Below are 26,330 nucleotides of genomic sequence, written 5' to 3'. Positions count from 1 at the left end.
AAAAATGAAAGTAAAATTTCCGGGCAACGCCGGTTCAATATCCTAAATAGATCAGATGTGTTCAAACGCAACCCGGGCAATGAAGGGTATCTCTGGTAGTACTTAATATATTTGATGTAAGGAGCTAAAATACTATTTCAAGATAAAAAAAAAACTAGCTAACCATAAATGTTAGACAAATGGGCTCCAACTCCCAAATAATATATACACATCAAACTGACTATTTTAGAAACTAGTTTTTTTTAATTACACATATTCGAATATACACATTGTGATTGCTTATATACACATTTAAGTGACAATTTTAGAAAGTATTTTTAATAACACATATTATAATATAAACGTTATGATTGCGTATATAGACATTAAACTAACCATTTTAGAAACTAGATTTTTTTAATTACACATATTATAAAATAAACGCACTGTATATGTATGTACACATGAAACTGACACTTTTTGAAAGTTTTTTTTTAATTTACACAAATCACAATAAATAAATACTCACAAAATATGTGCGGTTGTACAATAGAAGGCATCTTTGGTCTGTTAAAAGCTGTTCTTTTGGTTCGAGGAACTGAAAATGGGAAAGTATTTCTAGGTAAAATGATGTCTGCTTTTGTGATGAACTGAACATTCTAGAACTATTTTAATGTTCATCACATTTTCAGAAGTGAACAGTGAAAAAACAGAAAAGAACACACAGGAGCGCTATTCAAATTAAACTAAACTAAACTAAGCAAACCTCTAGAGGACTAATAAAATCAAGTTTTTAAACTTTATCCTCTAAAAGAGAATATATCTTTTAAAGTGAGCACCGAGATCCAGAATTAGGAAATACGAGTTGCGATTAAGCAACACTTGCTTAGCTATACATTCATCAAGCATTGAGGTCGAGAAGGTGAAATGCGGTTAGAAATCAAGCAAAGCTTGCTTCTCCATTGAATCATCAAAAAGTGAGGCTCAGAATGGAGAAATGCGGCTATAAATTAAGTAATACTTGCTTCACTATTTACGTATCAAACTCTGTTGATTATTAAGCAGATTTGCGGTTAGGAATCAGGAAACACTTGCTTCTATATAGTCATCGAGCAGCAAGTTTCAGAAGTATGAGATGCAGTTAGTGATTAAGCATAGCTTTTGGGATGGACTGAACATTCTAGAACTACTCTAAGCTGCATCACATAAAAAGTTTTCATCTTATGATGTCAGCATCTTTCTCACTGTTTATTTCCCTTGTAATTCGAACTCCCACTTACATAAACATTTAACTTAATTTATACATTTTTGGAGAGAAGTGTAAATGCAAATAACAAATACTTTTATGGTCTGTTTTAATGTAAATCAGAAATAGATCGATGTATGGAGTGCGTATTTACGGTTTAGTTAGAATGTTTTAACCGTTTATTTAAGTCTGTTTCTTCCAAAATTCGCGATACGATGTCATAGTTCATATAAAAAGATTGCGAAAGTAAACATGTTAACTACTAGGTGCCTGCAATAAGTTTCCAGACTTTTTTGTATGGTCACTTTTATTGATAGCACACATATGAAACTCTAGTCCCCTTCGAAGTAATTTCCTACGGTTGCAATGCACTAGTTGTAAGATTCCAACAACTTCCAGAAGGCTTCATAAAAGTCCTCCCGTGTGCGCATGTCAATGACCCCCGTCACAGCCTCTTTCATCTCCTCAATTGTCTCATAACGTCAACCTCTAAGGCATTCATCAAGCTTATGGAATAACAAGGTCACAAAGAGGAAGGTCTGGGCTATAGAGAGAGTGAGGAAGTGTCGGTGCCCATCTTGGTCAAATAGCATGTGACAAGGATGGAGCACCTTTCGGGCAAACTTCGAGCAAATCAGCCGCATCAGTTCCTCGCGATTATCTACAGTTTCCACACTGACGTCAAACTGTGCACTTATTGTCTATAGACAGACAATGGTCCTTATCCATGGAATTCTTTATTTGTCTAAATAACTCTGGTGTTCTGACTTCCTTACTTCTCCCACACCTCTCGTTAGCTCTCGCAGACTCCCTGCTTTTCTTGAATCTCTTATGCCGTGCAAAAACTGATGCTCGATTCATTCAAAATGGTCTTAAAGCAGTATGAAGCATTCCATACATTTCTGTGCCATTTTACCAAGTTTAAATCATAATTTTATTGCATATCGTTCTTCTAAATTGTCCTCGCGTCCAGATTCTTTTTTTATTTACTAAAGAAGTCGTTATTTATCATGGCCTGGAGGCCACTCGAGGATAAAGGTTAATGAGTGTACAGTAGTAAATGGGACAATATCATAGTAATATCAGTTCCTGCTGTAGCTGTTCTTAAATCTGAAATCATAAAAAATGGCAAAAAAAAAGATGCATAGCAATAATATACTGAATTTTCAAGAGTCTATGACAATTTTAAATGCCTGTACAAAAAGTCTGAAAACTTATAGAAGGAACCTCCTACAACGACATAGATGAATTGTTAATTGTTGTTATTTGTATTTGAAAAAAATATTCATTTTATAAAAAGCTTTAAAGATATGGTTACTTTCATTCGTTTTTTTTTGGGGGGGGGTATTCCGAAAGCGAACATAATATGAATGTTATAATCATGCTAGCGTGGAGCGCACTTCATTCTTTAGAGAAAGTGTGGAAATTTCTAATCAAGAAAGAAACCAGGACCAAGTCTTCAAAGCCTGTGTAGAGTCAGTCCTTCTGTATGGCTTATAATCATGGACGCTAAGCGTATCACGACGAAAACATCTCGGTAGTAAATATACAAGAATGCTTCGACTAGCCTACAACATATCCTGGAAAAGTCACCAAACAAACAAGTCATGTTTCCAATATTGTGAGACAGAGGGGTCTAGCACTTGCCGGTCATATTAGTCGCCGTTATTAACCGGCAAGAAAGCTCTTACTTTGGACTCCGGACGCAAAAAAGAGAGTTGGATGTCCATGTGTAAAACTGAAATCCGTTATTGAAGAGGAATCCGGTTTGTCAGGAACAAGTGCTCTATTCACACAAGATAAGAAATTTGGCCTGAATGCTCCAAATATTATAAAGTTTTAGCGATACAAACGTATAAAGTAATCCTTTCCAAGAGAAATATGACAAGATAATAGTAGAACTTCGTTCCCATTTCATTTCTAAAGAATTGTGACCGGAAATCATGTTTCTTACATCACAGTGAATTAATATTTCTAGTCTATTTCATAGTTAAAATTTTTTAAATGTGTGACGTTATCTATATTTTCTCATTTGTACTTGTTATTAACTTCTCTTAATTATATTAAAAGTGATTGATTCATTTTATATAATGTGACGTCATATATCCTTTCTCATTTATGTCTGTAATGATCTAGTTAAATCACCCGTAATTTTTTTCATTGCAACAAATGTTATCTCTTTCGTCTGTTGCTATTTTATCATTTTCTCTAAATAAAACAATTGACACGCACACACACATGCATGCCATCTATCTATCTATCTATCTATCTATCTATCTATCTATCTTTATTAGTGATGGGACGATTCCAATATTCTCGATTCTGATGCAATTACCGATTCTGATTCCGATTCTTTATGAATCTCCAAATATTTAACTATAAGAATATTATTTCCCCCGATTTTCGTAAAGACACATGTTAAATATGCAGATATTTTCCTAAACGTCAAAATACGCTTGTGGAGGATGATCTATCGATTTTAGCTTTACTGGTATTTTAAAATCAATAAATATTTATTATTTTATCATTTAGTACCAGCAATTGAGAATTTTGGTTTAAACAAAGTCAAATAAAAGAAACGACAATGAAAAGAATCGTTTTGGCATCGGAAAATGGGCATCCAGGTTTCCGATTCCGATACCGATTCTGATACCCCCAAATTTCCGATTTTTCCGATTACCGATTCCGATTAATCGTCCCAAAACTAATATATATATATATATATATATATATATATATATATATATATATATATATATATATACTCGGGGTTTTTATTCAAAAGTAATGGACTAATGAATTCAACGAGGTTGTTAGATAGTGCTCAATAAAAAGAGCTGATAATACTTGTTTATTGTTATATAAACATGGTCACATCCTGCTGCTACAAATAGCCACTTGTTTCAATCAAGCAACAGATATCATCAGACAGCGACTTGACTATTCAAAAGTTCAATGAATAATGGATTTTTATTTTAAGTAGGAACTCTTTAAAAGTTTGAGTTAAAAAACTTGAAAACACAGAACTTTAATTATAAGATGTAAAGAGGGAGGGGGCAATTTAAATAAAGTTAAAAGATTATAATGGAGAGAGAGTGATTAAGAAGAGAAAAAAATAGAGAAAGAAAATAGAGAGAAAAAATATACATATAATATGGAAAAGAAAAAGAAAAAAGATATAAAAGGTTATTATAAAAAGAATAAGGACTAGAAGGGAAAAGAAAGAATGATGATATATAGTTAAAGAGAGAAAGAAAGAAAGTAAGAATTAATAGGAAGGGAATCTTAAAGAAGTTGCCAGTATATAGAAAAAGAAAAAGAAAAGAATCTGCGTGTCAACCAATTTATGAACAATTATACAATTCAGTAATGAGACAACATTATTACAAATACAAACAGAAAATACAATCTAAGCGTTAGAAATGAACATGTCAAAAAAGACAGCGAATGTATCCATATATTTCTTTTTCTTCTTTGTAATTAGTTTCCCTCGTCTAAGATACTCCTCCCTGACTTTCTCTTTCATTTCTCTGTTCGTGATGCCTACACCCTCCAGCACTCCCAAATACCCTGTATCTTCTATATCTTTCATGAATTCTCCATTTGGCAGCACTATTCCATTCGAATAAACCTTCACCTCCCTTTTCATAACCAACACCGCATATCTACTAATCCCAAACTCCATCCTGATGTCCGACGAGCTCTACTTATCTCTCAATTTCCTTCTCATTTCTACCGAATATTTTCAAACCATCCATAAACAGTAGATGGTTGAGGCGTCTACCACCAGATCCAAAGTTATAACCCAGCTTCTCTCTCTTAAAGAAGATGCTCAGTGGCATCATTATCATTACAAAAAGAAGTGGAGATAACGAATCTCCTTGGAATATTCCACGTCTAATGCCAACTTGCCCTAGCACCTCTCTGTTTGCTGTCAGCACCGTTTTGCCATATTTGTCTCTAAAAGTTCTATCACATTCCTAGCAACCTTCATCATCGATAGTGTTTCACGGATTCATGAGTAAAGTACCATGTCGTAAGCCTTTCTGTAATCGATAATAATAATAATAATAATAAGAAGAAGAAGAAGAAGAACAATAGCAACAACAACAACAACAACAACAACACTACCACGAAGCACATGAACAAGCGAATGTGCCACTTCAATCATTTCGTCGGAATCAACTACTGCCAAAATGTGGGACATCTTTACAGATTCAATATATATGTTTATATAATAATAATAATAATAATAATAATAATAATAATAATAATAACAACAATAATAATAATAATAATAATAATAATAATAATAATAATAAGAAGAAGAAGAAGAAGAAGAAGAAAGATGAGTAGAATATTTATTAATTAATGTAAGAATTACTTATTGTAAAATTCCTCAAAAACTAGGGGTATTTGAATATTTTAGAAGTGTTTCATCCTCCCTTGAACCCCGGGAAAAATTAAAATATATTTTATATTATGCCTCCTTACTCACAGCATTTGTAGTAAAAACCACAATGATCAATTAATTAGTTTTTAATTAATCCTCTCCACACACATATATAAACATATTCACATAATTTACCTGAAATATATCTGCATATATATATATATATATATATATATATATATATATATATATATATATATATATATATATATATATAAGAAGTAGGAGAAAAATAAATGCATTATAACTTACGTTTACAGATCTGATGTACAAGAAAACGTGCAACTTCAATCATTTCGTCGGTATCAACTGCTCGCAGAATGTGAAACACCTTTTCAGAGGCAATAGATTCGAGGACATACTGAGGGTTCAAACTACCAACGTCGACAACAAATATCTCAATTCCTTTGCTTTTGGCCAATTTCGCTTGCTGTATTGCTAAGTAAGCGTTGCTCAATCTACCCTTGAGGAATAAAACTGCAATTTTACGCGCATTTTTGCGGCCACCATATTTTTGTTCGAAAGCATTCATCAGAAGATCCGTAACCAATGAAGAAGACATTTCCGTGGCATAGGTTCCCAAATGATAAGAAATATCTCCATGTGATTTGAAACGGTTCAGACTGAAATCTAAAAAAAAGCAAAAAAATAGGGATTTTTTTTTTCGTAATACTAAATAGTGAAACACAACAAAAACATTTTTAGCAGTGAAATAGAAAACAACTTAAAATTCTGGAGGCTTTGTATATAAAAACGAAACGCTCAACATAAATAATATTAACTATGAATCGTATCGTAACATTTTAAAATTACTAAGTACATAATTGAGGAAGTAAAACAGGAATAAAAATATAATTTGCAAATTTTTAATCGTAAATTTCATGATATTTAATTTTAATACATCTGCTTAAATATTGTACGTACATAAAATTAAATACGCCTTAAAGAAATGATCACGTCTCTCTAAACGGACTCTTCTATAAATAGCCATGTTTTAAACCCAGCAGACAAACAACAACCTGAAGATGAGCGATGATTCAGTAGAAAGTGTTAGCGGAAACATTTCAAGATAAGCGTATAGAATATTCGTTGTTCTGTGATGTTAGTTATAGTCTTATAATGTTTAAATTATTTTGTGTCCTCGGACGAAATTAATGGGATTCGGCCATAAACACTTGTAGTTCAATACATAAAAAGAATAATCTATAGAGTTAGATTAATAGTTTATGAAACACATAGATTTTCAAATACCCTATTATTAAATTATAATATATATATATACATATATATATATATATATATATATATATATATATATATATATATATATATATATATACTCGTGAGCAAAAGAAATTGGGCCAAACAAATTTATACATTTTATTGCACTAAAAGCTATATTGAACAAAGAACAATTGAACAAGGAAACTTAAACGAGACTAATAACACAGAAGAAGACATTTACTTTAATAAATACTTAGGATGAAATCGCATTCCCTTTTGATTTCTTTAAAAGATTAATCCTTTTAGACATGCTCTCAACCCAAGTGGAACACTGAAGAAGAGATCCTATTCCATTCGCTTTGCACAACTTCCCACAGTTTGCCATTGTTCAAAAAAGTTCTTCCGGCCAATGCACGAGATATCATGAACCAAATATTCTCGATTGGGTTTAAATCGGGGCTTTGACCTGGCCAAATTACCACATCAATTGAATTATCAGAAAACCATTTTTCTGTGACTTAAGCAGTGTGTTCAGGGGCATTATCACGTTGAAAAAGAATGTTCTGCGATATTCCCAGCTTCTGGATACTTGGTAACAGTCCAGTCCTGTTTCTAATATTCGAATGTATTCCTTTGCATTGATTGACTTCTCACATCTAATAAGTTCCCCAACTCCTGTTGTAGTGAAAATTTCCTATACCATTATCTCTCCATTCTCGTGTTTAACTGTCGTTTTTATGCAACTTGGTGAAAATCTTTCTCCAGTTCTTCGATTGCACCGTCAAAATCTTGATTCATCTAATCAGAAAACATTTCTGAACCAGTCTGTATTTTTCTTGCTATAACATGAGAAAAATATCTTTCTAAAATTGATGTTCTTCTTATATGAAAATGGCTTCTTTGCACACCTTTTAGAGGAAAATCCCATGTCTTTCATTCGTCTAGATATTGTATATCTAGAAAGATAATTTCCAGCCCCTCTTTTGAATTGTTTGCTATGGTCAACATAAGTTTTCTTTCGATCCTTTAAAACAGTTAATTTAAGCATGTGGTCGTCCTTTAAAGTGGATGCTCTAGGGCGACCAGATCCAGATTTCCCTTTTACCAAGTGTTCGACTTTGACCAATTCGCTTCACTGCAGAAAAAAATGTTTTTAAATTTTATTTTTTGAAAATATTAAAAAAATAGCTTGCAAGTCATTTTGGACTGCCTTAATCCGGCAATTCAGTTTTTTATATCTTCGCCTTAGGATTAATCTATTTACTTAGTATTATTAGTGCTATAATAATAATGATCTTCAAAATAGAAATTTTCAATTAAAATTAACAAAAAGTCATGGAAAAATATTGAAAAATCGATTTCGTCCTTCTCTCACTCTTGCCCCATTTTTTTTTTTTGCTCATGAATGTATATACACACACGCACACACGCACACACGCACACACACGCACACACACACATATATAATTTTATTCAATTTTAGTAAACAAAATAACTATTAGTCGCTACAATAACTCTACTAATTCAGTCAAAAAATATTAATCACAAAATTATAAACTTTCTAGACGTAACATTTCATATCGACAATTATACTTGACAATTGAACCCAACTAGACTTTATTCTATATAGATGACAAATTCAAGAATCCTTAATTCATGAATAAAGCAGCAACAATACCTAGCATTTAAGTAGAATTTCTAAACCAACTATTTAATAAAAAAAGGAATACTATAAAAAAAGATTAGCTAGTTCAGGACACAACAGATAAATTAATTACAAAAATTAATGAAGTTGAAATAAATGCAAAACAAATGCAATATCATGAACAGTTCTAAACATAAAGCAATAAATGGGGGAAATAGCAGCACAGAACACGCATTTAATTCACGGAAAAGCAGTAAAATAATAAATATGAGCACAGTTAAACTATCATTTTCACCTTACTAAACTAAAACAATAATGAGTTATAACAATATAAAACTAAATAACATCGTAAATAGTAGAGATAATGAAATACAGGAATCTAAACTTTAAATTGATATTGCATATAAATGTGAATTTATAACAAGTAATAATACCAAAGTATAGATAGTATCCATAGTTGCCAGTTTAACGATAGATTCAATCACTTAACATTCTTCAAGTTAACCACGGAAAATGAAAATAGGACTATTTGTGATGAAAACAACAATAATGTGGATAGCAATATCAATAATTGTATTGATAGAAATAAAAATAAGTCAAATGGGGCAAGGGGACTTGGAAAAAATAAAACGACATAAATTAAAATGGTCTTTTTTTACTAGATCAGTTATAACACATGTAAAGCAAAAAGACAGAACATTCGTATTCTTGAGACTTACCAAGTTTTAACATCTGTCGAAGTCGTTTAACATAATATTTTTTTCTGCGATTTTTAAGATTAATATCTGAATAGTAATCATCATCATCATCATCGTGACAGGCTCCTTGCCCGGACCAATGTGACTCTTCCTCTCCAGAGTTTCCTGTCTTCCATCAGATGCCTCAGATCTTCAGGTTCACAGTTGGCGTCGTGTGCTATTTGTTGGATGTACGTGGATCTAGGTCATCCTTTGCTTGCGCATCCGTGTCGTGGAGTCCATAGCAATGCATCACTCACCAATTCATGCTTGCTCCTCAGACAATGACTGGCAAATCGTAAGCGTCTTTCTCTGATGGTATGTGGGTAGGTTGCCATAAAGTTTCTGCTTCGTGAGATGATTTTGCCAAGATATATTTAATATTGTTCTTAGCATACGGGTGTATGTGCCGTCTAGTTTTCTTTCCAATCTTTTGGTGAGTGTCCAGGTTGTAGCACCGTAAACAATGACAGACTCTACCACTGCCCTGAAGAACCGCATTGGATGGGCTACATTCAGTATGGACTTCGGGACTGGCTAACAAACTGAAAAGGCAGTTCCGAATAGTAAGTGACTAAAAATGTTGCAAAGACATAATTTTGTTAGTCGCGAACGAAATAATATTGTAATGCGTACCTTTTGAAAAACAATAAATTTCCAACAGAGACCACTTGATATTTTGAATTTTAAAATTACGGTTTCAATGAATCGTGTTGCATCTGCAGTTCCCTTTGTTCCCATCGAAGCAGCATCGAATGCAAAATTTATATCAATCACTTGTCCAACACTGTCTAGATGTAAATAATGTATATGTTTTTGATTAATATAAACAACATCTGACGGAACTTCCTGATTTTAGCCCCCTGTTATAAAGAAACCATGATGTTTTCATTACAGTCTTTTCTTTCGTATAAGTTGTATCGCCTGAATAGGTCTCTTGTTACTGGTAGCTAATTGACCGAAACATGCCCATGACTGTGTAGCAACATATTATGTAAAAAAAAAATGGTATACTCACCTTTATTGTCTGGGCATGACCTAGTGATGACACCAACTTGCACTTTATCAGTATTTAAGAGGGGAGATGAAATGACTGTTTCAATGAATCGTGTTGCATCTGCAGTTCCCTTTATTCCCATCAAAGCAGCATCGAGTGCAAAATTTATATCAATCACTTGTCCACCACTGTCTAGATGCAAATAATATATATATTTATATATATATATATATATATATATATATATATACATATATGTATATATATATGTATATATATATTATTTTAATCATTTCAGAAATAAAACGTGTCGTAACAAACAGATTACCTAGTTTTCACCAAATACAAGAAAATCACACCATTATTGTATATCTAACAGAAATATAGAACTAATTAGAAGTTAAATGAAAACAACATCTAGAAGTGTCCAAGTCTGAACGTGATATTTATCAACAAGATGAAAAAAGTCTGTCATTGTAAATTTTGCTGTTCGTGGAGATCATTGAGATACGTCATATGGCGTCACGGTAAGGAAAAACTATAAAAACGAAAAAGACCACAATGGAGAGACGATCACGTTTGAGAAGTAGATGGCGTTTGAGATCACGTAAGAGACGTGGGTAACGTCACAGCCGTCACGAAAAATCAATGCCGTTGTTGCACGAAAAAAAAAATGAGTTCGAGTTAGTCTTTGTTTTGGTCTTCTTTGCTACTGAGTCTACGACATGCTGGTTCCTAGACTACGTTACTCAAAAACAGATAAGAATGTAATAAATAGTCATCATGTGCTGAAATTTGGAAAATGTGGTAAACGAAATGCAAAATAAATAGATCATCGTGCAGATAATTTTATAAACGTTGACCAAAACAGACAAAGCGTAAATAATATATTGTCATGAATCACCAGCATGGTAATAAAGAAATGTTTTATTTGTATTTGCTAGTAGACAATTTTGTTAGTAGACAATTTTTTTAGTAGACAATTTTGTTAGTAGACAATTTTGTTAGTAGACAATTTTGTTAGTAGACAATTTTGTAAATCTGTAAAAAAAGATAATGAAGAAACATTTTATTTCTTTTTCACCTACCACCTATATAAAATGCTGTCGTGATATTTTACTCGCATTTAGAAAGATGAGGATGAAAATTAGTTATGCCGTTCTAGTCGGTGTCTAAATTACTTTTATATTATGTAAAAACACAATATATTTCAAGAATATTTCGGATGAAGAATTTGCATGCATATTACACGTAAAGTAACATAAAAGTTGGCTATTCCGTTCTAGCTGAAACTGCTTTTATATTTGAATAAAGATATACTCACTTTCTCCAGACGAGATAAAATCCCTCTTCCTTATAAGTCGACCACCTTAAAATATATAAAACAATTGAATGAGTTCTAGTAGAATGTTTTATATAATCTAAATTCCTATGACTTCAACGTACTTCATACATGTTCCAAGAAGTTTAATCTTCTAATATATGTTATAAAGAGAACCGGACATGTTTATCTTTTAAAGATTTTTAAAATATATTAAAAAAGATAAAGGAAAGTAAGGAAAATGTATAATAAAGGAAAACTTTTTAATTAAAGCATTTTTTCTATTTTTACATCATACGTATGTAAAATAACCCCCATTTTTTCTAAACTGTGATTACGTTTTAGTCACGGATCTTGAATGGTGTCCAAAGCCATTTTCTATTTATTGAACGACAGATAATTCATTTTTTTTTTTAAGAATCTGACTTCCTATTGATTTCCAATTAATTTTAAACGTTAGACATGCTCTCTGAAACAATGAAGATTATAAGTTTTATCTTGTTCATCATAAAATTAGCCTGATTTTGAAACGTGAGAGTGGAATAATCACCAAGGACTAACGCATTCCTTCAAGTTGAATGCTGAACCAGTTTTAAAAAAAGATTAGTGTAAGATGTATTGGCGAATACCGCCAAATTTCTTGCCTTCTATTCTCCCCCTCAACACTATCCTTGTTTTTATATATCCTCGACGACATATTTTAAGACAAATACTAAACTATTTTTTACGATGTTTATTTATACTATTCTTTCAATTTTTACTCTTTTTATTTGAAGCTTATATAAAGTTTCAATATATATAAAATCAGTTGACCTGTTAAAATTACACAGAATATAAAGAAATACTTTTTATAAGGTTGAATGCATTTTTACTCATCATCATTTGTAATCATGTATTTACATTTGTAGCTATTCATATTTAAATAAACATCTTGAAGGAATTGGTGATTAAGTCCTAGACGTGAAAACTCAACGAGTAATTAAAAAGTAATGGAAAGTGCTGTCTTTACCCCCCCCCAACAAAGAGAAGAAAAAAGAAGTTCAAGCGATGAAATTTGAATTTATAATATGTACAAATATATATATATATATATATGCATATATATATATATATATATATATATATATATATATATATATATATATATACACTTTTCAATGCAATCAATTTTCTAAGAATATAATTTTCGGAGGCCCACACACAGAAGAACTTGAACAGTACATATAAGAGTAAAACAGTCACAGTTATGGATTGCGTGGAAGACCGTTTGTTGTGAGAGCGTACACGTAAAGTGACGAATAAAAAAAAAATAAGGCAAAAGACAAAAACACATAAAAAAGAAAGAAATATATACTAGAAGAGAAGCGTGTTTTCACAGGAGACAACTTATTCTGTAATTGACGCCCCTCCATGGGATTAATAGACTATCCCATGACGTCACTTCCTCTGGTGACGTCACTTCCGGTATCGAGTACCGGTGCCCGGCAGTCAGAGATTGCCACCCGGCCAAGGAGGTCGTGTTGCAATATTTTGAGGTTAATGGGGTATGATCCCACACAGTCGGAAGATTCTATTTATAAACGATGACACAAGCGGATCCGAACCCATTTCCAATGGATGATTATGGCTGGAACTTCCAATCTCAAATGTCTGACTGGTTTGATAAACTTTTTTGAATCCAAATCGTTTGATTGTGCTGTCACCTTCTCGGACTTTTATGAAAAGACTTCCAAAGAATTATGCTTACTTGTAACCAACGTTGATAAATCGACTATCGAGTATTGCCACCCGAAAACCACCCCGGATTTGACCATTAAGAAAGCCCTGCTTATGGCGCTGTCTACGCCTGGTATATTCTACCTGCAGAAGTCCGGTCAGACTGAGTCTTATTACGTCAACGGAGCTATCTTGTGTAAATATCCAATCCATTGTTACGACGGTTGGCTGCTCTCCATGGACGACGAAGATGCTCTTCTAAATAAAATGTATTATATTAACGACTTCTTTTCGTCGAAGGGATTCGTCTCTAAAAACAAGAAAACTCTTGGATTTTTTCCGATTGATAAAAAACAGGAAAATTGCTTCAATGACCTGGCCGTTCGACTCTTATCGCTTAATGCGGATTTGAGAGTTTCACGTACAAGACTTGGTTTAAAATACAAAACCGATACCCAGAAACAAACGGCTCTTGTCCATAAATTCACTCTCTTACAAAGGGCTAGTATTCCAGTTTGACAAACGTTAGCAGCAAGTGAACTAAGATCACTATGGGAATCTCCTCTTCAACAACACGTACAAGAAATTCGACGGAAGAAAGATCCGTTTCCGGACTTTTGTCCATCGACGGGCTCGAATACCAAGAGTTTGATATAGAAAATTTGGTTTTTGCTTCTTGTGGTGCCGAAGGCGTCTCTTATGCCGGAGCCCTAAGACTTCTGGAAAAGCTTCGTATCCTGCAAGAGCTAAAACGTTTCTGTGGGGTTGGCACCGGTGCTATATTCGCTACCCTTCTCGCAATTGGTATGGACTCTAAAGAAATTCAAGTTGCTTTCTACGAACATTTAATGAATGTTGAGATCGATGACGGAGACGAGAGTGTCCATGATGATGATGATGATGATGATGATGATGATGACGATGATGATAAAGTCGAAAGATATCCCAAAAGAAATAGAAGACGACCCGATTTTTTGTGGTCAACAATATAAAGGGTTATCAAATCGACTATTGCTATTCAATGGAAAATGCGCCAAAAAGCTTCAACGAAGCAATTAATTCAGAACATTGTGATGAATGGAAAATTGCCATGAAAAAAGAAATAGATGCCTTAACCGAAAATGATACCTATACGGTAGTGCCTCTCCCAAGAGATAAACATGTTATTTCTAACAGATGGGTCTTTACAAAAAAGAGTACAGCATCAGGCGTAGAACAGTACAAAGCAAGATTTGTTGCTAAGGGGTGCTCTCAGATTTACAGTAAAGAATACTTTTCTACGTTTTCACCGACCACAAACCTAACGACAATCAGAATTTTAATGCAAGGCGCATCACAATATGACCTAAACATCCATCAAATGGGCGTAAAAAAATGCTTATTTGAATGCCCCAATAGACTGTGAAATTTATATTACCCCTCCAGAGGGATTTATAATGAAAAATAAAAATAGCGTGTGGCGACTTAACAAGTCATTATATGGTCTAAAGAAGAGTGCTCAGTGTTGGAACACTGTATTCCATGATTATATTATTAAACAACAATTTAGACAATGCGCTGTAGACCCCTGTTTATATACCCGACACAAAGACGATAAACTACTGATTTTGGTATTGTGGGTCGATGATATTTTAATCGCATCAAATTGTGACATAATGTTAACTGATATTAAGAACAGATTAAGTAAAAGATTCAAAATGACCGATCTTGGCAAAATATCCTGGTTTCTGGGGATAGAATTTACTCAAAGCAAAGGACTTGTTACGATGACTCAATCGAGATACATCGACAAAATACTATTAAAATTTGGAATGGGAGAGTGCAAGAAACGCTCTACACCGGTCGAAAATGACATTAATAAAAATATACACACAGAATCTGAAATAATAAATGACACACAATATCGCGAAATTATAGGTAGTCTTATATATTTAATGACTGCAACCAGGCCCGACATATGCTATACAGTAACAAAACTGTCACAAAAATTATCACGACCGACAATGAAGGATTTAAACAGAGCTAAACAAGTCCTACGTTATTTAAAAGGATAAAGCTGCAACGTTTTTTCTCAAAACTTGTTGGTGAATTCGACTGAATAATTTTTTTTTCTTTCACTGCCCTGTATGTATATAGATTTCTATATATTAAAAATACAGACCAGCGAAGTTCCACTTATGAGAAGGCTTTTACTTTTTTGCATGAATATCAGCGGAAACCCCTAGGGGTAATGCTCAGAGTATATAGATTTCTATATAAAAAAATAGTCCTGGACAAGACGTTAAACTGTATCTATTTTATTTGTATTAACACTTTAACCTACTAATGCGTAACTAATATTTTTGCTTAAAAAAAATCTTTGTAATTTTCCTTTTTGACGTTTGAACACAATTAAAAATGGCGTCTTTTTAAATGCTAAAATTCTAAGATCCAAATGATTTCTAATTTTTGTTATGTCTAAGTGAATATAAAAATATATATTTATTTTTGAGCAGAACAAACACAAGGGACTTCCCCATTATAAAAAATAGGGAGGATGTTGCAATATTTTGAGGTTAATGGGGTATGATTCCACACAGTCGGAAGATTCTATTTATAAACGATGCTGCTAAGAACTGGCGAATCAAATTAATTCACGTTCTGCTACCAACCAATCAGAAACCAGAATTGCTTCATAAATATTAAACCTTTTCAGGAGCAATTTCACATGTTCTTTCCCGGGTTTCGACACGGTAAGAATATTTTGTTCTGTGGAACTGTCTACTACAAACAAGTCACCTCCCAGGACTTGTGTGTAACAGCGAACCATCTGAAACTGTTCTGAAACTCAAAATGGCTTACACTTATGGACCCATGACGTCACTTCCTCTGGTGACGTCACTTCTGGTATCGAGTACCGGTGCCCGGCAGTCAGAGATTGGCACCCGGCCAAGGAGGTCGTGTGCAAACGCACTACAGTTGAGGAATAGTATTGCTCAACCTGATTTTGCCTGTAATATATGTGAATACATGTTCGTTCCTAAAAGTCCTGTGTTCCTGTTCGTTTTATTACCATTTAACACCATAACAGTAATTTCAATCAACAACACATTGAATGAAAGCTAACGTATCGCGGAAATCATCCTGTCATTGAATATGCCTGCCCCCTATAAATCTGAGTAATGAAAACAGCATAAAGGATACGTGTAAACGAAAGAAAATAAAATAAATAAATTTGTATCCGTAGCGAATGGAATGATAATATCCGCGAAGCATGCACCAGATATTGGCAGATATAGGATTTATATGTGGCATCTGTGTTTACAATGCTATAATGTTTTTTCTAGACGGGAATAATCGAAAGTTTGAAATTACCAACCACACTATTTCGCTGCCAGTCGGCCAATTCTAATCAGTGTTATTTTTGCTTGTTGTTGGCATATGTTTCCCTGATATCTTTCTATTGCGTAGGATTTCTAGAAGGGTATTGGGTATATACGAAGAGATCACGTGAAGGTTGCCAACGTCCTTTAATGAATGTTTATGTGGAACAAACTGGGTTCGAACTTGTCGCATCCAGATTGTAAGCCTGTGTCGTTAACTACCAGGTCACCTTCACTTCCCTGCTGCTAGTTCTGCTGACATTGATATTTAGGTCATTAATAAATTGTCCCTATTTTAAATCACTTCCGAGGCGACTTAATTAAATTAGAAAAAACACCTTAATTTAATTTTTTTCTTAAGAACATATACAAACGTTTCGGAAAATAAAATAACGAAAAGACTAAATCATCGATTGTCTAGAAAATGACGAATAGAATGCGTTTATATTTTGTATAGATTAATTACAATAGATTGCATAGGGATATTTTTTATATTTACAAGTACATTTTTATATTAAAAACTACATTTTTATAGTAGCAACTACATTCTTATATTAAAAACTACATTTTTATATTAACAAGTGCATTTTTTATATTAAAAACTACATTTTCATATTAAGAAGTACATTTTTATATTAAAAACTACATTTTTATATTACCAACTACATTCTTATACTAACAAATGCATTTTATATTAACAAGTACATTTTTTATATTAAAAACTACATTTTCATATTAAGAAGTACATTTTTATATTAAAAACTACATTTTTATATTACCAACTACATTCTTATACTAACAAATGCATTTTATATTAACAAGTACATTTTATATTAAAAACTACATTCTTATATTAACAACTGCATTCTTATATTAACAACTAGGTATTTATGCAAGTTTTCACCAAATGAATAAACATGGGTTAAAACTTACCTTGACAGATGATAGACACAAGTCTGTCTACGAAGAATTTTAAATCACCATAGGTATTGAGGTGCATCACATCCTCAGATCTACTGGCAACAGCATCTAACTGTATTTTATCAATGCGATATCCAAGGCCAACAGCAACGATCTCCACTCCGTCACTTTTCAGCAATTTGACTTCCTTAGAAGTCTCGGCAGTATAATGCCATGTTCCATCAGTAAGTATGATGGCTATTTTCTTAATATTCGGCCTTTCATGGGCGAAGAAATTAAGCCGTGCATAAGCGAGCACCCTATCTAGGTTGGATGCATAACCATAATGTTGAATATATTCGATAAAGTTGAGTCCTTCAAGAATACCACTCCTTGTTTTAAATTTGTTGAATCCAAAAGCTGATTTATTAACGACAATCTCACCAAAAGAGACGGCAGCGATGCGCACATACTTTGGACTTATAGAAAAATGTTTTGTTACATTTTTCAGTAAATTTATTCCTCTTTTGAAATCGAGTTGCCAGATACTTCTTGAAAGGTCGATTATGAAAGCGATGTCAGCTGACATATGTCTGCATTCTGAAAGATAAATAAAAGTTAATCTATAGAGAACATATTTTAGCTTATATATTTCTTTGTGACGTCCGACTAAACGTTAAATTTAGCGATGCAATAACTATCTGATATTAAAAAAGTAAAAAAAGCCGAAGTGTTTTGCATGGACAAGCCTGAGTGTCTTTTGCCGCTAAGATACATAAATACATATATCCTAGTAAAGAGCAGACGGCAGATGCGAAACGCCAATAAGTAAAAAATGGTTGATGAATTTCTGGCTGATATGGCCTGCTTTGATTGTCTTGTAGGACAAGCGCTACCCATTATGTCAAAATGTCGTTCATTCCACTTAAATTATTTGGATTCTCAATCCTAAGTTTTATTTTCACAACATTCGGACGATTAAATATTTCCGAGTTCAACAAGATACACCTGAAGAAGGTCAGAGATTACACGGCCAAAACGTTGTTTAAATAACATTCAATACGAGCGCAGTAATCCGAAGAATCCGAATGGTATGGTAATCAATCCCGATTTCAACAAATCAGAAACGTCTATTTTGCATATAATAGAATTTGTGTGTGTGTGTGTGTGTGTGTGTAAAGAGAGAGAGGGAGAGAAAGAGAGAGAAAGAGAGAAAGAGATAGAGATAGAGGAGAACAGGGAGATAGGACGATATCATTATCTCGTTTTTAAAAATATTTTTTCAAGTTATTTCGGATATTTGTTTTTTTCTTGATAAAACTAATGGCATGATTTACGACACTCGACTAATTTCGTAATTCAGGTACACCAAAATTAATATGTTTATTGTTAAATAGAACAATAAAGCGGGTTTAGTTTTTTTAACTTTGCGTTAGATAACAAGCGAGCCTTGAAATGTACGTATAAAAAGACATCTCTGCTTGTTTTCAGTGCGTACGAGTGTATAACTGTTTTTATCAATTAATCTTACCTATAATTTCAACAACACCAACGCTCGTCGAAAATATGCCGTGTTTATAAAATAATAAAAATTAAAATTGATTTATCAAACACTGTCGTTTATTTGATATTTGGTATAGGAGAGAGAAAGATGGGGTGGCGGCTGTATGATGACGAAAAAAATTCGTACATACGTGTGTTTCGGCGGGCGGACTCTCCCGCTCTCTCTCTCTCTCTGTCTTTCTCTCTCTCTCTTTCTCTCTCTCTTTCTCTCTTTCTCTCTTTCTCTCTCTCTCTCTCTTTCTCTCTCTCTTTCCCTCTCTCTCTCTTTCTCTCTCACTCTCTCTTTCTCTCTTTCTCTCTCTCTCTTCCTCTCTCTCTCTCTTTCTCTCTCTCTTTCTCTCTCACTCTCTCTTTCTCTCTCTCTCTCTTTCTCTCTCTCTCTTTCTCTCTTTCTCTTTCTCTCTCACTCTCTCTTTCTCTCTCTCTTTCTCTCTCTCTTTCTCTCTCACTCTCTCTTTCTCTCTCTCTCTCTCTCTGTGCGTTAACTCAAAACCATTTGTTTATTATAAATCCGCCCTATTGTTTCTTTGTTCCACATTCTCAGCACTCAACCCAATGCGGACACAGTAAATACAGAATATGCTAAAGCAATACTGATGGGTGATAATACAAAGTATAATCTGCTATATATATATATATATCCAGCAATCGTGTCCAGGCACTGTTAAGTCTTGCAACAAAGAAATATCTACTACAAGTTCTTTGGTTAAAACCATAGAGTGCAGAATTTTACACAGGGATGCTTGGAGATCTCATGCAAAAGTTCTTGCTTTTGATGCAAGTGGACACGTTTCATCAGAGTTGCATAAACGCCATATAAAAGAAGATACGATATGATCATTGGAGGAGACTTATCGAGCAATAATTTTGCCGATAATTTCTTTCACCGGACTGATATCAAAATGGTAATTTTTCCGCAATTAAGGAATCCATATGCCTTAAAGTCATTTACTATAGGATGTGAAAATAGCAGAGGCTAACTCACAATAGCATTGTAGTATTACTATAACAGGGAAAAGTTTAGTTCCCATGCTTTGGAGTTATCAAGGATTTTAAAAGACTATTCAGAACATCATACATGGGTGATATTCATATCTTATAGTGTGGGTTTAGATCGTTGAGAGAAGTTAAGGAGGCTCGTGTTCTGGTGCGATAGTGGATGTAGTCGTGATAATTGCTGCTAATGTTTATCTCAAAGTATGTCCCAAAAAAAGGGTGTTCGCTGTGTTAATTTATTTTACACCGTCCCCCCCATAAAAACTGTAGTTTATATTGTTTTGGTTACTGGGACGATTATTCTCATCTTGGGTGTTATTAGCACAACGTTTCGGTCGTTGTAACCTACAACCTTCTCCGCTTGTTAAATTCATGTTTCCTTTTCTCTACTAAGGAAAAGAGGGGTTAGCAAAAATTCGGACTGTGGGTTTACCATATTTCTTCTATATCTAGGATCAGAAAACTTAAAGAATAATATTATTAGTCGTCCTAGTATAAAATTTAACCGCATTTGGATTCCTCTAATTACAAATTCACAAGAGAAAAATGGAAAAATAGCAAAAAAATATACCCAGCCCAAGGAAGGTAATTTTACAAAAGAACCTTCTTCCCTTGAAGTTGCCACCTTGCATTGCGTTAAAATAAAACAAAAAAGCGAAGAAACGCATGAGATGTCTGTCCATTGTCTTTAAAAAAATTCTTTTCATTAATATTGACAATTAGTATAGATAGTCATAGGAACGCTTTAAAAATATCTTAGTGACCCCTGAGGATTGAACTTTATTTATTATATGCGGACACCCCCGCTCAACCCACGGTCTAAATTCTTGCAATGCGGAGCTAAAACAATACAAACATTCACATCTCATCTAAAAAATTCAGAATTGCATTAAAAAGCTGTAGTTTTCGGAGGAGGGCCAGTCTGTCCCAGAAGTGTCTCTCCCGCTATGAGAAGGATGGTATGAGTTTCTGATGAAAGTGGTAACCTATGATGAGACGTGGGTTTGGCACTATAGTCCATGGAGTGGAAGCATGCAGGCTCTCCAGTGAAGAAGTCTTAACAGGCCACGAAGAATATGTTTTGGGGATATGCAAAGCCCAATCACCATTTCATTCCTTGAGGAAGGAAGCACTGTGGACTGTGTCAACCACTGTGAACTGCTGAAGTAGGTCAAGAAGGACATAAAGAACAAACGCAGGGATCATCTATCCGGAGTCATCTTGCATCATATCAATACAAGTCCTCACCTGAAACGAGTGGGACTTGGAACTGCTTCCTCACCCCGCTTACAGTTCATACATTACACTTTTGAAAGCATTCACAAGAAGCACAAAGTTTGAAAGTGACGATGAATTCAAAAGTGTTGTGAGATATCAGCCAAAGATTTTGACGGAAACTTTAACACATGGGGAAAGTGTATGACATTGCTGAGAGACGACGTTACTTTTTTTATAAAGAAGTAAGCTTCCATGTCTATTAAAAGCCCTTATACTAAACGCGTCTTCGTCATCAATCTCAAAAACATAACTTTGCCACAACTAAACTTCATCTCATTTTTGCCTCCTCAGTTTTATTTGGGGAACAGCAATCTCATTTTTGAATCATTTTCAGTTAATGGTGCATGCGCTGCGTCATTTCATTTTAGCTTTGAAGACATTCGCATCAATAGTTTGCAATTTTGACAAATAAATATAGAACAAATTTCACCTTTGCAAGCACCTTTGCACAACTTTTTGATCTCCTGCTCAAAGGCAGCATATATGGAGCTTGGTCAATTTTTCTTGAAGAAAACAACACAAACTTCATCATCAAATGTAGTGTTAACTGAAATTTACTGGATGGAGTTATCATTTAGTAAATTCGCGTCGGGTCTGTACTGCAATAATGTAATAGAACCAAAACACTCATACAATTCTGTTCAGTCCATCATTAAAAGATATATATGACTCTAAATATGACCGATGGTCATTAACATAAAACATGGATGGAATGAACATGGCGAGTTTAGAAATAGCGTTTGTAAATGTCAAATAGTACAAGAGATAATATACTCACGTTCTTCTGGTATTTGTGTGGTAGTGGTCGTAATTGTTGTAGTAGCAGGAGTAGTAGTAATAGTAGGTATTGTACTCGGTGTGGTCGTAGAATCAGCAATAGTAGTAATAGTCAATGTGCTGGGTGTATTTGTAACAGCAGTTGTAGTAGGTATTTTGCTGAGAGTTGTCATAGTCGTAGTAGTGGGTTTTGTGCTCGGAGTGGTCGAAATAGCAGCAGTAGCAGCGGTATAAGGTAATTTGCTGGGAGTAGTCGTAGCAGGAGTAGTATGAGTTTTAGATGTTTTAGATGAAAGTATTGTGCTGGGAGTGGTCAGAGACGCAGTAGTAGGTACTGTGCTGGGAATGATCGTTGTAGCAGCAGTAGTAAGAGGAGGAAAAGGTAGTGGTGGAACAGGAGGTCTGGAAGTGGTTTTAGTAGTACCTGAAAACAGAAAAACGGATTGCACGTCCAGTTATCATTAGAAAGACTCATTTTTATCCTCAGGTGTGATGTTATACAAGCAGCAGACATAGTAGTAGAAATAAGAAAAAGAGGAGGTAATAATGATAGAAATAAACACACACATACACACACACGTACACACACACACGTATATATATATGTATATATATTTGAATTTATTCAATAATAATAATCGAAATAAACATGCTAATTATATATATATATGTTTATATATGGAATATATATGATATATATATATATGGAATATATATATATTATATGTGGAATATATATATATATATATATATGTATATATGTATATATATATATATATATATATATATATATATATATATATATATATATATATATCATGGTTTTCCTGGGGGTACAAAACTTTATTAAGGAAATCATGAAGGGAAGACGTATTCCTTCGGAATTCATTTTATATTAAAAACTGAGGAGAAAAGGAAAATGGATAGCGACTAAAAAATAAAAGTAGGGAAATAGAAAAAAAAAAAAATCAAAACGAGTCAATTGACATGTTTCGCCCTCATTCATCAAAATTAAAATACAGGGATTTATGTTTTAGTAATTTGTTTTCCTTAATGATAAAATCTAAAAAAAGAGACGGGAGCAAGAACAATCGTATGGGGATGAATTTTAGAGGCTGATCACGTTCAAACCCAACAAGCAGTCCTTTTGCTTACAAATGGAAGGCTTCCTAAGGCGAACGTGAACAGTCTCCAAGACTTTTAGATGATATACGGAGAAAGAGTCGATGCTGAAGTTCGTTGCACAATCCCGGTATTTAATAAAGTGTTCCGTTATAGCGGATCCAAATGTGTTGTTTACAGCGTCGGTAGGTAGGAATGTTCCATTCATGATTTTTCTCGGTACATGTTGTTGTATGGGACTTACCAATTTTAAAGACGTTCGACTTACGTAGTCGTCACCGCAACCACATTTAAATGAATAAATGACATTACTAATATGATGAGGGGGCAGAACATCTTTTTTATTGGAAGCCATTAATGGTTTTGTATTATATACAACACGAACATTTGAAGCAAAATAACACACACACACACACACACATGTACAGACCCGACATATATGGAGCCGAGAGCATCTATAATAATCACTAAAATAGAATAAGGAATTTTGAAAGTAAATATTGTTTACTAGAAGTGATTCTCTTATTTTAATCTATTTTATAAAAGGACCTATGTGTGTATGTGTGTGTATTTGTGTGTAGTTATGTGTGTACGTCTAACTATATAACAAGAAGCTACAGGATTGGTAACTCCTTGCTCAGCGTTGCTCTGGATAAATCCTGTATACAATAATTTGATTGCAAAAAATCCCGTCTGGACCAAAGTACACTAGGTTTGCTCCAACAGAGGCCACATAAATAATTTATTATTTCTAAACTATTAGCCAGTATATTATGTAACTTTTGAACGCGATATGACACATGGTCATATATGAGGTTTCACCCTAATTTTCTAGCTCATATACTTATACACCTACCATAATTTTTCCTCACCCCACAATGATTCTTCCTTTCTCACATTATCAATGGCTGAAACTAACTAAACATTGAAAAAAAGAACATGACTTACCTGATTAGATTAGGCAATCATTTCAGATAAAATACTCCGATTATAAACTTATTAAGACATCGAAACATGTTCATAAGCTACAACTGCTTTTATTTACACATTAAATATGTCGTACATGCATGATACATAGTTTGTGTTTTACTACAGCGTACATAAGGTTTTCCGATATAGGTTGATAATCATTATATTTTTCCTTTTCTAAAAGCTAGCGTAAAGCTTATTATACACTTATTAAAAATAAAAACAACTCATTCGGCGTTTATTGCAGCACATACCCGACATTTGTGTGATTTGGATGCCTTTAAACCGTCTAAACGTTTTCTTCTTCCTTAAGACAACTGACTAAATTTTTTTTCTGATACACCAAATACCAGAATACCAAAATACCAAACATTACTATATTACTACAGTCAAGGCACGAATTTTGTGTACTTTTGAAGGTTTTAAACTGTGTTTATTGGATATTTTAAAATTAAAAACATTGAGTATTAAAAATAAATTGTTTCTTTACTTTTATCGTAGATATTGTTCTCGAAAACTAATATTCCAGAATGACGCTTCATAACGATTAACTGTGCTTCGTTTTATAATTACATTTCATAAACATTGACCAACACAAATACTGTTGGTTCACTTTTACAGTAAATATACTTTTGTTTACATTACGCGATTTATCGGTGTCCACCTAACAAGCCCCGCGCAGTAATTACATCATTCCAGTTTGTTTGAAGCAGTCTTTTCGAGGTCCGTAACGTCGATAGTTACTCGTAGAACAATCTCTTAAGGCGTGTCCGTTCTTTGCACAGCCTTTTATAACTGGCGTTGAACGTTCGATCCTGACCTCTACGGCTTATTTTTTTAACGGGTTTACCGCTGCTATTTACATTGTTTTTAGGACGTGGATTAAATTTTTTCTATATATTTGAGGCACGCAAATAGGTAAAAAAAAGCATAAATTGTTTGTTCCTAAGTCACCATAATTTTATTTACTCGGAAATAACTCACTAAACATTAAATTATTTAGACCTAGTTTTCCCCAATTCCATTTCCTTTCAGGTATATAAAAATACTTCTTTTAAAATTATACAGTAATTATGTTTCTGTTGTCTAATACCTAACATTGAATACACATACACACACACACGCGCGCGCGCACACACACACACACACATATATATATATATATATGTGTGTGTGTGTGTGTGTGTGTGTGTGTGTGTGTGTATGTGTGTGTGTATTAGCCTTAGCGAATCAGTCCCTCTGTGGATGACTATATTTTCAGAATAAAAAAATGTCAATGCTTACATAAGCTAAGAAAACCGCAGAAATGCAAAGACTTGAGTTTAGCCCCTTTAGGAATAATCAGTAGTACTCGGGATTCGAAACGCGAGTCACTTGCAAGCGGGTCGAGTACACACCACATAGAAGCAAGTTTATTTGCTAACACAAATCAAGCAAAACGCATCGAAGCCCGAATGTAGAATATACCTACTTCTTCTCAACAAAGCGAAATTCATCCAACTATTAAAAAACCGATGCTGATGCGAAGGATTTTGAATTTACTAAGATTATGTCATCTAAAAAGCCGAGATTAGAAGCATATTTATATTTTTGAATGTGAGATCATATATTTTTCCACAATCAAACAACGTCAAAGCTTATACAAGCTGTGAACGCCGCAGACCATATACGCAGATATATATATATATATATATATATATATATATATATAGTGTGTGGAAATGGTAATTAATAAAAACTGAAGAAAGTGCTCAATACTGTTGTAGAGCAAATATGCGTTTCATTTTTTATTACCATATCTTTCTGTTAAGTTACATTATTGTTTCAGCTACTCGGCCGTTAAAACGTATATATATATATATATATATATATATATATATATATATATATATATATATATATATATATATTAGTAGCCCACAATCAAACAACGCCAAAGCTTATACAAGCTATGAACGCCACAGACCAGAACTTATATATATATATATATATATATATATATATATATATATATATATATATATATATATATATATATACAAGTA

The 26,330-nt window shown here is 33.5% G+C and overlaps 1 protein-coding gene across 1 annotated transcript in view; it reads right to left on the bottom strand.

The window, feature by feature from the left end:
* Nucleotides 1-26,330, bottom strand: part of LOC145268377 (collagen alpha-6(VI) chain-like) — a 77,963-nt gene that overhangs the window by 42,431 nt on the left and 9,202 nt on the right. The window contains exons 3-8 of the mRNA XM_080123935.1: nucleotides 22,196-22,618; nucleotides 17,614-18,180; nucleotides 11,606-11,650; nucleotides 10,303-10,473; nucleotides 5,931-6,308; nucleotides 509-577 (exon numbers count right to left, since the gene is read on the bottom strand). Coding sequence (XP_079980061.1) covers nucleotides 509-577; nucleotides 5,931-6,308; nucleotides 10,303-10,473; nucleotides 11,606-11,650; nucleotides 17,614-18,180; nucleotides 22,196-22,618 — 1,653 coding nt within the window. The remainder of the gene's footprint in view (nucleotides 1-508; nucleotides 578-5,930; nucleotides 6,309-10,302; nucleotides 10,474-11,605; nucleotides 11,651-17,613; nucleotides 18,181-22,195; nucleotides 22,619-26,330) is intronic.

Source organism: Euprymna scolopes, chromosome 43 (genome assembly GCF_053919585.1).
Source record: "Euprymna scolopes isolate OS-2025 chromosome 43, ASM5391958v1, whole genome shotgun sequence".
In the NCBI taxonomy this organism is placed as follows: Eukaryota; Metazoa; Mollusca; class Cephalopoda; order Sepiida; family Sepiolidae; genus Euprymna; species Euprymna scolopes.
Note: the sequence above shows the minus strand (reverse complement) of the source record. Positions and strands in the feature narration are given on the sequence as shown.